This window comes from Pteronotus mesoamericanus, unplaced genomic scaffold (assembly GCF_021234165.1).
Source record: "Pteronotus mesoamericanus isolate MK-2021 breed Mesoamerican mustached bat unplaced genomic scaffold, CSHL_Meso_final scaffold_408, whole genome shotgun sequence".
Taxonomy (NCBI): Eukaryota; Metazoa; Chordata; class Mammalia; order Chiroptera; family Mormoopidae; genus Pteronotus; species Pteronotus mesoamericanus.
Genome location: NW_026555315.1, coordinates 2,787,798 through 2,800,196, shown reverse-complemented (window position 1 = coordinate 2,800,196; position 12,399 = coordinate 2,787,798). Strand labels below are relative to the sequence as shown.

Here is a 12,399-nt window from a genome sequence, read left to right as displayed (position 1 = left end):
AATACCTGCTAAGAATCAACCCCTCTTTGTTGCTGGTGACTCCCTCATGTAGTTCCTGGATGCTCGCGTTAGTGAGTGTCCACGCCCGTCCCAGGTGGAGGCTTTCTAGGAAAGGAACCGACGAAGGTGGCCTAGAAAAGGGACGTCGGGACACGGGTTTCATGAAGGTGAAGGATGGGCGCAGTGGAGAGAGGAGGCAGGACGGGAGCTCTGGGCCAGACACAGGGCCGCGGCCGATGCTGCGGACGCGGCGCCCTGCGATTGGGGCGAAGCTGCAGGGCTGGTGTGGGGGCTGCCCGCCACCGCGGCAGCCAGCCCCCTCCCCGCGTCCCCAGAGCAAAGCCCACCACGAAGCCCGCCCAGCCCGCCCCCACGACGTTCGGTGGGGTTTGGCGCCTCGCCTTTAAGCTTGGGTGGGCAACCAGAGGTTACCAGGCAGCTGAGGAAAGCCTCTCATACTAAAGAGAGGCCACAGGGAAGAAGTGCCCAGGAAGGAAACACAGAAAGTACAGGCCATTTGGAGGCACTTCAGAAAAACCCTCATTAATATCTTCAGCTGGGATAGGGATGGATGCTTTTACATTCACAAAACAGGAAGAGTGTTATATAAAAAGAGCAACCAGAGAATAAAGTTATTAACAATTTTAAACATCATAGAATTAGAAACTCCATCAGAGGATTGGAAAAGCAATTGAGCCAAACACCCAGAAAGCTGAGAACTGCAGTTGTAACAAGACGGGAGGAAACATAAAAGATAAGTTGGAGATTATCGATCCAAGAGCTTCAATATGTTGTCATTTAGAAAACAAGATGTTTTCAAGAAAACAATGGAAGGAGATGTTTCTGTATTGAAAGCGTCAGCCAAACGCGAGGCTCGGAGAGTGGAGCAGAAAGACGCGTGGACATCGTGAGGGAATTTCAGAATGCTAGGGCTGAGGAGTGGCTCGGGAAAATCCCCTAGAAAGGGCTGAAAAGCACAGTGACATCAGACTTCTCTGGAGTGGGTGCAGTGGCACGGTGCCTTCGAAGACAACTTTCAGCCCAGAAGTCTATATTCAGCCAAGTCATTCGTGAAACCAAAGGGTAGCCTTAACGATTTTTAGATGGGTATGGTCTGAAAGAAATCCAAAAATCACCCTCCTGCACACCTTTCCTTGAGAAGATACTTGGGAAGCAGGTCGAGGGCGTAACAGGAAGGGAGAGCGGGGAGGGCAGGGTGGCGGAGCCGGTGCTCTCGCAGGGCGCCATGGTCACACGGTGGTGGTTGCGCGGGGTTGGCACGTGTGGTTCTTTCCCCTTAGCCTGTAAGCTCCTCCTCTCTGCTGTGACAGTCGGCTTGATAGAGATGGCACCGTGACACGAAGAAGTTTTATATGAAGAATAATGGAGATAGGATGAAAGAGGGACTGTAGGCTCCAAAAAGATCTATGAATGTCTAACAAGCATGTGGAAAGATGCTCCATGTCACTAGTCATTAGGGAAATGCAACTCAAAACCACACTAGGTAGTCAAAGTAATAAAAACAGAAAAGTGGTTGCCGGGGCTGGGGGCGGCGGGGTGGGTGGGGACAGTTCCCGTTTTGCGAGAGGGAAGGAGTTAGATTGTACAACAGCGTGAAGGTAGCATTACTGGACTGTACGCTTGCAAAGAGTTAAGATGGTAAACTTTATGTATATTTTGCCACAAACAGTTTTAAGCAAATAAACTAAGGAGAGGATCTGTCCGAAAATGCAGGCAGAGCGCCTCCAGCCCAGAGCAGGTGGGGCCGGAGGCGCTGGGGAAACTGGGAAATGAAGCGGGAAAGGGCTCGTGTTTTCCACTGGGGGTGCATGGGCTGTAGAAAACAAAAAGCATTTTTTCATAAGGGAATTCGAGCAAGAGGAAAAGAAACACCTTCGGAACTCTAGGAAAAAGGCAGCCACACAAGGAGTTGAATGTAACCACAGGATGCTTCCTAGCTCTGCAGTGCACTTTTCAAGTATTGCATATTTATGTATTCTCGGTATGTATTCCTTATATATAATAAAGTAAATTTATGTATTCTTTACTATATACACCGATTATTATGTGTAAGCGTTAGATATAATGACAGTTATTGATGTAACTGAAAGGGGTAGAAGATAGGGCACCGTAAGAGCCAAGCCACGGCCATCATTGCGGAGACAAAATTGCTGATGACACAAATGGGTACGTCGGGACAGCAGTCCGAGCCCGCGTGGAGAGGCGCGCGGGGACGTGTCCCGTGCGTGTGGCGCAGGTAACGGAGAAAGGAACGCTGAAGAGCGCGGTGTGCTCCCACGTGCTCTGTTAGGGGGCCCGGGGGCGCGGCCGGGGCCGGGGTGTGGGCGGCTGCCTCGGCGCGGCCGCGGGCCCGGAACGCGAGTCTGCCTGGGCATCGGGCAGCTTTCATGCTGGAGAGGTGTTTTCTCGGAGCGTGTGTTTCCTTTACTCAGTGAAATGTGGCTTGATGTTGGCTTTTAAAGTTACGCACGAACAGCGGCAGAAACTGCGCGGAGAGGAGGAGGGGGAGAGAGGGCGGCCGGGCGGGCGGCGCGGAGCCTTGGCCGGAGCGCCAGGTCCTCGCAGCCACCGGAGCTCTTTATTTGGAACATTTTATTTCACTGTTACGGTAAAACCTTAACGGTGCTGCTAGGGGAATAGCTGGCGTGAGGTAATTTAATTTTCCGAGTAATAGAATTAAGCAAAAACCATTTTTATTCCATCTTGTATTGCATGTCTTTTAATAACGCGGCTACACTTGCCTGCTTTGTTAGGTTTCCTCTCCGGAGCTAACGTAAGGCTGTTGCGGTGTGTGGATGAGGGGAGTCCAGCCGCGGGGTGCACCGCGGCCCCGGGCCTGCAGTCGCGCTCGGCGGGCAGCGCCGGCGCCTCCCGCTCGGGCTGTGCCGCGCCTTGTCAGGGTGTTGTAAATGCAGATTCCTTGGTGTCCCCCGCCTTTTAACTGGAAAATATTGCTGGAAAGTATCATCTGTGAATCATAACTGTTTTCCAAACTTGATCAATGTGGCCCTCTTTTAAAAGTAGCCTTTCTCAGCCTCTGCTGAGCACGGGAGGCACCTGGGAGCTGGAAAAACGGCCGATGCCTGAGCCCCGCTCCCACGGGGCTCCTGCTGCGTGGGCAGCCTTGGCGCTGGGAGCTGGCGCGGCTCCCCAGGCCGCTCCACGCGCCGCGGGCCCGAGGCCGCCGTTTTACGCGGAGAATGCTCTCGCGGCGCCCCGCCCCGCCATCTTGACTTAAATTGCTTTCCTTATGATAGTGTTCAACTCTCATAACTGACCCTAGGTTGAAATTTCCTATGCGTGTGGTTGTATATAAAACCTGTTTACACATTAAAAACAAACTGCTGTTTTGTACCAAAGGAGTACGTTCAAACCCAGCCTTGGGGGGAGGACAGCAATGCTGCGCTGCGTTTTTGGGCACGTGCGCCTCCCGCGGCGTCCGCGGCGCGCGCGCCGCCCACCTGTGCCCGTCGGGGTCCGGCTGGGGGCGCGGGGCCCCTGCGGCGGGCCCGGGGCCGGGGCCCGGGGCCTGGGGCCGCGGGAGCGCGCGTGCTGAAGGAAGGGGGAGCTGCAGCCCCTGGCGCGCCCAGGCCCGAGCCCCCCGCCCAGCACAGCCCCTCGCCGGCTGCACGGGCTCGCCCTGCTTGCCGGAAGCTGCCCCTGCGCGGTGGGCGCAGGTGTGGCGGGGCGTGGGGGGCTCGCGCAGCAGGCACGGGGCGCACGGCGTCCCGGGTCGGAGAGCCCAGTCACGGGGGCGGCCCACGGGGGACAGGCGTCAGGGTGGGACGAGCCGCGGGAGGCCGGCAGCACACGGTGTCTGTGTTGAAAGGGTCACACCTCCAAAGAATGGGATTTGGCGGGGCTGGGGCGGAGCCCCGGAATCTATGTGTTTCACAGGCACCCCCGCGATTCTGAGACCGTGGTCCCTGAGACCCCGCCTGAAGGGGCCTGGCCCGGGGCGGCCGGTAGGAGCTGCGTCCCCTCCGCTGCGGCCCTTCGCCTGAGGCGGGGTTGGCGTTCAGGTGCGGGCTGAACGCGGGACCGGCTGAGGCGCTCGGGGAGCAGGGCTCCTTGCTGTCGCCGGGCACTGCTCCAGCGGGGGCCGGCCCGCCCCCGACGCCTCTTCTCCGAGCGTCCGGCGCCGCGCGAAGCGCTGGCGACTGACCGTTCCCGAGGGTCACGTGGTGTTATTTTTGATTTAAGATGAACGTTGTACTAATACCACTTTTCTATCTATTTAATAGGGAGAAAGAACAAGAAACACAAAAAGAGGAACATTTGATGGAAGAAAAGAAAAAGAAAAAGCAGGAAGAAAAGAAAAAGAAGGAAGGTGCTCAGAAAAAGGTTTGGCTAGAGCTGCTGCCTCATTGTCTTTCCAGTCGCGTGTCCCCTTTGCATCATCACGGCCATTACATGACAGAATTCCATTCCACTGCCTTTAAAAATGAGCGGGCTGCTAAACCTGCAACTGGCACAGGATAGATACTGTGCTGGTGACATAAATGTAGGGTGACAGCCACAGAATTTCTTTCTTAAGGACCTAGAAAATATTAGAGCTGCGTTTTTAAAAAGTTTACTTTCCGTTTTTGGTAGTGAAGAACGTTTATACTATTCTACTAAGTAAAAACTGCCCAGAAATGACAACAGGACCATTCAACTGATTTTATTAGAAAAGGTAGAAATAATTTTTGCAACTTTGGCAAATGTTCTTTTACAAACCTATTAGTAAATATTAAAAGTTACACGTCCTTAACCTTGTAGTCATGCTTGAATTTTCTGGCATTTAACATACCAAGTTATGCCATTTGTTTTTGTTCTTGCCTAGTTTAATGTATCTTATAGTTTAAGCTGTATACCTTTTGGACTTTATTAAAATACAGAACTCACATGAGCTCCCAGATAGATTTGTGTGCCTTTAGATCAATATTGGCACATAGTTAATAGCATGTAGACAATTAGACATTATTTCCAGAAATACAATAAACTTTAATAAAAGAACTGGGCAAAAACTTGTTTTTAAAATTTCCTATTAAAGTCTACTTATAAACTTTCATAGATGTGTACACTCTACACATTATTCCTAAAGAGTTTCTAATTTTTTTTTTCAGGCTGCTGATCAAAAAACCAAAGGTAAGTTTATTTCATTTGGGGGGTGGCACATTTTTTGGCAGTACCAAACTTTTTATGATAAAGATGACTTTTTCTTTAATAATGGTTATAAACAAAGATTCTAACCCTGCCTCTGAATCTACTTTTTATTATTCACTGTGAAATTCTTCTTTTATCACTGGTTTTACATCTGCATCTCATTGGCATTTGTTTAATCTGAATGCCTAAAGAATGTCTTGTTAGCCTTCTAAACAATGCTTTATAATTTTCCCTTAGTTTAATTTCCACCCAAGAAGGATTAAACTGATAAATCACTTCAGTCTGATTGAGAACAACCAAAGGATACCGAGTTCTTTTAAAGCTTATACTTTGTCTGTTCTTGCTATTTATAACAAAAAGATATGTTTTTTTCCTTCTTCCCTCTTTGCATATTAATTTGTAGGGTTTCTTTTTATTCTCCAAGTCCAGAATGTGCTGCTCGTTGTCTTAATGGGCATCGGTGGGGACACACGTGACGCTCCCCGTCTCTCAGGTGTCCCCAGGGTGGCTGAGGACCGGTGACCTGGACGCCCCCCCTCACCCCCCGCCCAGGCCTCTCATTTTGTACTTGGCCCGGGGAGGGCGTCCCAGCAGGCAAGAGCGCGCTCTCGCCGTGGCTCTGCTTAGTTCGGGCAGCTTCCTTCGTTTCTTGAAGCCGCGGGTGCCTGCTATTTCCAGCGGGAAAGGCAGCGAGGGAGGACGAGGGCCCGGTGCCTCCCATGCAGGCGGCGCTCACTAGAGGTTAGCGGTCGCCCACTGTGTTATTTTTGAGTTTTTATTTCTGTTGGACCATCATGTGCACACAGTTGCACACGCAGACACATGCGCCACGGAGACTTACTGAGATGCGATCTCGGGTAGAACCACTACCCGCACTTTTGTGTGGCATTTTATAGTTTTCAAAGTAAAGGTTATGTTTAGTATGGCGTTTTGAACTTCGTAAGTGGGCATTAGTTTAGTGGAGAAACTGAGGCAGAGAGCGAGTGTGCCGTGGCTCGTGCTTGCTGAGGCCGCCCGCTTGAGGAAGGGTCGCGAGGGCCTGGCCAGGCCCACAGTGCCCAGCGCCCCCGCCCCCAGGTGGCGCCCAAGCGGAGTCCGCAGCACAGAAAGGACACGCTTGCTCTGCACTCTCAGAGCGGCGTGGGTTCCTACACTTCTCACAGGGTGACAGGGACGTCATACAGGGCTGCATTTGAATTATGATCTTGAATAAGAAACAGCTTAATGATCATTTAAAAGTACAGAATTATTGCTCTGGATCATCTATTTCCTCTCTTTACAAAATACCATTGTGAGAAGTTTTTACAGCCTGATTTGGTACCAGCGATGTCCCGTTGTCATTGTCATCAGAGTTACTTCTCTTCAAATAGTGACGGTTGCTAATGGCTGTGTCCTGATCATGAGTTACATTGTCCCCTCACCTTCCGCAGCTATTATTTTCTCTCACTGCTCTGATCGGTGTTCTCACCGCTGACTCCAGACTCTCCTGGGCTTCTATCTTCTCCTTTTGTCTCCCCTAAAATACTGCTCCTTTGGGTACAATTTGTCAGCGACTGTACTAACCAAAGCCAGCCTTAGAACAGATCATAAGTACGATTATAATGTCCCTCTAAACAAAAAAACAAAAAAAGCTTTTTTGAACTATAAATAATCTAAGAGGGCAGCTAGGTAGTTCTTTCATTTACTGTTTTCTCAGCCTCTCCATTACCACAGCTCACGTGAAGATGAGCTGCGTGCGGGCCGGCGGCTCCAGATCTCTGACCTGGCGGCTGTCGATCCCGCGTCCGGGCCCGTGTGGGCATAAGTGACTCGGCGGGGCCGGGCCGCGCTGGCCCCCTGCCCCCCCGGGCGGGTCACAGGCGTAGCCCTTGCGTGTGCTCTGCCGCGCCGGCCCCCAGCGCTGGGCACGGGCCCCAGGCTGACGGGTCCTCGCGGGGCGTTAAGTCTGGTTAAGAAGCTGTTTGTTTCTGCAGTAACCTTTGAACTTGGACAATGAATCTTCTTTCAAAAGACGAATGCAGATCAAATCTCGCTAGAAATTTCTTTTGTGATGAGTTTGTTCCCATTTAGTGTGCTTCCCATTCATTCCCGCCCCGGAATCTTACAAATAAAATGCAGTTTTATCCCTGATTGTTTTTTCAAATCCCAGCGTGTGATTTCTTCGGGGAGGTCATTTTATTGCTTTAAGACTCACGCCGGTGGGGCGATTTTGTTAGAAACGCGGTGCCACCAGCAGGTAGCCCAGCACCCCGCCCCGACGTCGGGTGGGAGCCCTGCTGCCCCCGCGGCAGAGGGCGCCCCGCCCTGCCCCAGGTTTGCCCCCCTTCCTGGGGCGGCTCCCCTCCGGCCACTCTGCTTGCTGTCCTGCGCCCGCCAGCGGCTGCGAGTCCTGAGCCAGCGCCGCAGGCGCCGTTGCTCTGTCGACTTCCCTCGTTCCCCTGTGGCGGACCGCGCCAGGGCCGCAGTCTCGGTGCGGGCAGCGAGCGTGGTCTGCTGCGAGACACGGGCCCTCCTTGCATGCGTGGCCGTGTCCAGCAGCTTGGTTCTGGCCCTGGGCCGCAGGAGGCAGCGTGAGGGCCTCCGCGTGGGTTCGTCCGCGCACGGGTAGTCCCTCGTGAATCCCCCTGGAACCTTGCCCTTGCCCTGGTGACTGAAGGGAGAGCCAGCTGAGCTCACTGGCCCATTCACCTTCACGAGACCCTGGCGCGCCGCTGCTGGGGTTCCCCGGGTTTGCTTTGCCCTTCGTTTGGGACGCTGCCCTGAGTTGGGTCGCAGACAGTAGTTTTACATGATGTGATGGTTTTGTGAGCCTGAATGTTCCATGTTGTCCAATGGGTTTTTAATGGATTTAATGTTTTTTTATTTGTTGTTGCTGTTGTTGTGTTTTAGGATTAACTATACTACTACTCATAAGTGCGGATGGAGTGAATTGAATTCGGTGATTTTAGCCAGATTTTCTGAAGTTCATAAAATCGGAAAGTTTTCACATAAAAAGGTCAAAGTAAATTATTTAATGTATGAAAGTGAGTATATTAATGACCCAGTATGGCTCAAACTCCATATAAATAATGGTTTATGATTTTAGGCCGTGTACTTTTATAAATTCATACATTTTAATTAGTTACCTAATCTTGCTGGAAAGAACCATACATTTTGCGGTCCGGTATTCAACTGGCCGTGCCTTCACTTTGCACGTGTTCATCTTAAGAAAACCTCTGTGCGCGTCTGCTCACGTCGATCAGCTGAAGCCGCATCCTTCAAAGGCCCGCCGAGGTTTCTGGGTCCCCATCTCTGCGTGTGCTGGGCTGCCGGCAAGGCTCAGTCGGCTTCCCTTTCCTGAGGCCTCTCCTCACTGAACGAGAGCAGTGACGCCAAGTTCTAAGGTTCGCCTTCCCGGTTTTGGGGTCCGATGCAGACAGAAACTGCACCCCCGCCCGCCACCAGGTCAGGGTGCCTCTGCGGAGTGGAGGCGGCTGGGTGCTGGGCGCTGTCTGCTTGTCTCTGAGGGCCTCAGCGCGGTAAGCAGCGGATAATATTTACAGAGCGGCGGGTCTGTGTTTTCTTGACTGATGTTTGCATATTGAAATTGGCCAGATTCCTTGAATTTCCATGTGTTCATGTTCATATAAAGCAAACTATTATTTCGAGTGTGTGAGTTACTCTTAAAGGCAATAGGTGAAAGCCTCGTCGGCATGCTCAGCACAATGTTTTATAAAACATGGCATCTTATTTGCCTGTCTATAAAATTAATAAAATCTTAGAGCTTGAAGGATCCTTAGAGATTATCCAGTTCCCGTGGTGGATAGGAGATGAGATTTACAGAGGTTAAATGATTTGTACAAGTTTTGACAGCTAGTTTGGCCAAACTAGAACTAGAGCCCTTATCTTCTGGTCGTCAATTATATATTTTTTCTGCTATCATTTTAGGAAGTAATTTAGGCTCTTTTCAACTAAGGCTGAAAGAAATTCCTAAGAGTTAAATTATATGAGAGATATCTATGGGATAGTATCTTACTGGGATTTTAAATATTAGATATGAGCCCTGGCTGGTGTGGCTCAATGGACTGAGTGCCAGCCTGTGAACCAAAGGGTCGCCGGTTCAGTTCCCAGTCCGGGCACATGCCTGGGTTGCAGGCCGGGTCCCCAGTAGGGCGCATGCGATAGGCAACCATACATTGATGTTTTTCTCCATCCCTTCCCCTCTGTCTAAAAATAAATAAAATCTTTAAAAATATATATTAGATATGTCTTTAGCCAGGCTGCTCTGTGTAAAGTGTGGTCGTGCACTGCATAAGAGCATTTCAGTGTAAATGACAGTGATCCCATGCGAGTGTAACGGAGCTGAGATTTTCTGTTGCCTAGTGTCGTCATCGTCAAAAGGTCATAGTGCAACGCGCTGGTCCCCTGTTTGTGGTGACGCTGGTGTAAACAAGCCCTCTGTGCTGTCAGTTGTATGAAAGCGCGGCCCGTACAGTCACGTGCAGCGTGTGGTGCTGATGATGATACACCACTGTACTTTGAATCATTATTGTAGAACGTATGCTTTCTACTTAAAATAACAACAGTTTGCTGTAAAACAGTAGCCATAGTGTGCGGGCAGCACCCATCAGCTAAGCATAAATGAATCAGCAGGCTTCACTAGGATTAAATGACAAGTTTTATTCGAGGGTCCTAAATGAATTGCAGCCCTGGAGCGTTTTTACGGTAAAAAGCACATTCCGGAGCAGAAGCTGCTGCCATTTGTTAGCCCGCTCCCCTGTTATGTGGACATTGGGGTTGTTCCCAGTGTTTAGCGCTCGGGAACGCGGTCTCCGCGCCCTTCCAGGTGTCCACGGTCTGGGCCCATGCACGCTCCTCCGGAGGCTCCTGGGGGTGTCTGCAGGGTCCCTGTAACTCCAGGCGCTGACACACGGCCGAGGAGTTCAGACGTTTACATTTCCAGGCCAGTCGAACTAAGATGAAATTAATTGCTCGTGTTTCAGCCCTCTCTGATTTAAGCAGTTTTGTTAGCCTGACTGTAGTGACTCCATTTTGTTCTTCACGCTTCCCTCAAGCCTCGTGCGTCTCCCATTCACTGTGTGTCTTGCTTGCATTGTTTTCTCTTGTGCTTGATTTAATCTTGTGTTATTTTGTTCAACATGGCCCCTGAGCATTTGCACAACGATGAAATCTAACGATGCATTTCTCAGAATGTATCCCCATCGTTAAGTGGTGCGTGACTGTATTTAATTTTACTGCTAAATCCCTGGTGGAAGGGAGATATAATAAATACATTAATTTTTTTCCCATAGGGACAAAAGAAAGTGTATTAAGATGTGGCATTTTCCTGCTAATTGTAGGCAATTTAAAAGGATAAAAATTTATGGAGAAAACAAAAAACCTAACCAGGGACATATATAGGAATTCTTGATCAAATTTTTGAAGAAAGGAAGTAAAGCCAGCAGTGGCAGGGCAGCGCCCCTTCGCCGCCGCCAGCCCTCCCCACCGCCCCTGCCGGAGGGCACTGCGTCGGGGCTCGGGTGGAGCGCAGGCCCACAACTCTGGTTAGTGTAACTTCTCACTGAAATGTTAGCATAAAGGGAGTTTCCGAGTTTAGAGAAAGCTATAGTTTATGGCTCTAAAGGAAGCTGATACTCTTCCTTTCTGAGAAATAATTCATCCGATTATCTGCTTTTCTTTTTTTTTTTTAAATAGCTTTATTGAGTTACAATTGACACAGTAAACATTTAAAGAGAACAGTTTAATACGTCTTGGCATGTGCACACCTGTGAAACCACCCCACAATCAAGACAATACCCATCAAGTTTGAAAGATTCTGCACACCCCTCCCCGCCCATCTCTGCAGAAGATTCCCTAGACTGTTACATACAGAGAGACGGAGTCACACAGCTAACACTTTTTCCAAAGGATTTTATTTATGTATAGACAGAGGGGAAGGGAGGGAGAAAGAGGGAGAGAAACATCCACGTGTGGTTGCCTCTCGTGCGCCCCCTGCTGGGGACCAGGCCTGTGCCCTGACTGGAATGAAACTGGGGACCCTTTGGTTCTCAGGCCGGCGCTCAGTCCACTGAGCCACTCCAGCCAGGGCACAGCTGACACTTGCTGAGAGGCATCCCTGTCGTTACATGCGTCGGTAATTGACTCCTGTGATCGCTGAGGAGCAGTTCTGTTTCGCCATTTGTTAGCCCGCTCCCCTGTATGTGGACGTTGGGGTTGTTTCCAGTTTTTAGCGCTTGGGAACGCGATCTCCGCGCCGCTTAGGTGCGAGCTGGGTGCGGACATGCGCTCCGGCTCTTGGCTGAGTGTGCAGGCGGAGGGCGGCTGGGCGTCGCCAGAGAGAGGTGCGCGCTAGAGCGGCCGTTCTTGCTGCCGCCCGCGGTCAGCTGTGAAAACGAGGGCGGGAGGGATGCCTCCCTCCAGCCGCGCCAGCCCGCGCGCCAGGCCGCTGGAGCATCAGGCCCCCGGAGCAGAGCGCTCCGAACAGCCAGCTCCGCCGCGAGGAGGAGTCGAATTGAGAGACAGAGGCGCGCCGGGCGGAGGGCTTTGGAGCAGACCTTTCAGACCGGAGGGGGCCGGTGGAGCGCTTCAGGCGGGAGGGCGACCCCAGGGGCGGTTTGCTTCAGAGAGGCTGCTGAGCGCGCCAGATAGACCGCGACAGAACAGCTGGAGGAGAGGACCGGAGGCGGCGGGCGCGGTCAGACCACTTCGCGGTTGAAGCGCAGGCGCCCTGGCCGGGGGCCAGGTGGGCAGAAAGGGGCCGTGTTGGTGGAAGGACCAGGCGGAGCTCAGGGCCTCCCGGGCGCACGGCCTCACTCCGCAGACGCCGTGCCAGAGGCGCGCTGTTTGCCAGGCGCTGTGCCATGCGCCGTGGGGAGGACGAAGCTGAAGAGGGTAGACGCGCTTTCCGCCCTCCCGGAACCTGGAACCTCGGGGACAGGAGCGAGCACCCAGAGCGGGGCCGTGTGTGTCGCTGCGGACTGAGGCGGCCGCCGCGCGAGGAGAGGAACATCGTTTCACCAGAGCGTGGAACGGAGGGGCCGGACCCAGGCCAGGGCGGGTGGGGGGGCGTCCTGAGAGAGGCTTCGGTCAGGCCTGAAGGTGAGGAGAGACGGCCAAGGCCTCCGAACGGCACTGGCGAAGGCGGGCACCCGGTGGCCTGTCGCAGGTCCTCGACAACAAGCCAGCCTCGCGGGGGACTGGTCAGCCAGGGGAGCGTGCCACGCAGGTGGC

At 52.2% G+C, this 12,399-nt stretch overlaps 1 protein-coding gene across 1 annotated transcript in view; it reads left to right on the top strand.

Annotated features, from left to right (window-relative positions):
- The window catches only part of TNRC6C (trinucleotide repeat containing adaptor 6C), a 109,101-nt gene that overhangs the window by 33,148 nt on the left and 63,554 nt on the right, over positions 1-12,399 (top strand). The window contains exons 2-3 of the mRNA XM_054593132.1: positions 4,266-4,365; positions 5,130-5,151. Coding sequence (XP_054449107.1) covers positions 4,303-4,365; positions 5,130-5,151 — 85 coding nt within the window. The 5' untranslated portion in view covers positions 4,266-4,302. The remainder of the gene's footprint in view (positions 1-4,265; positions 4,366-5,129; positions 5,152-12,399) is intronic.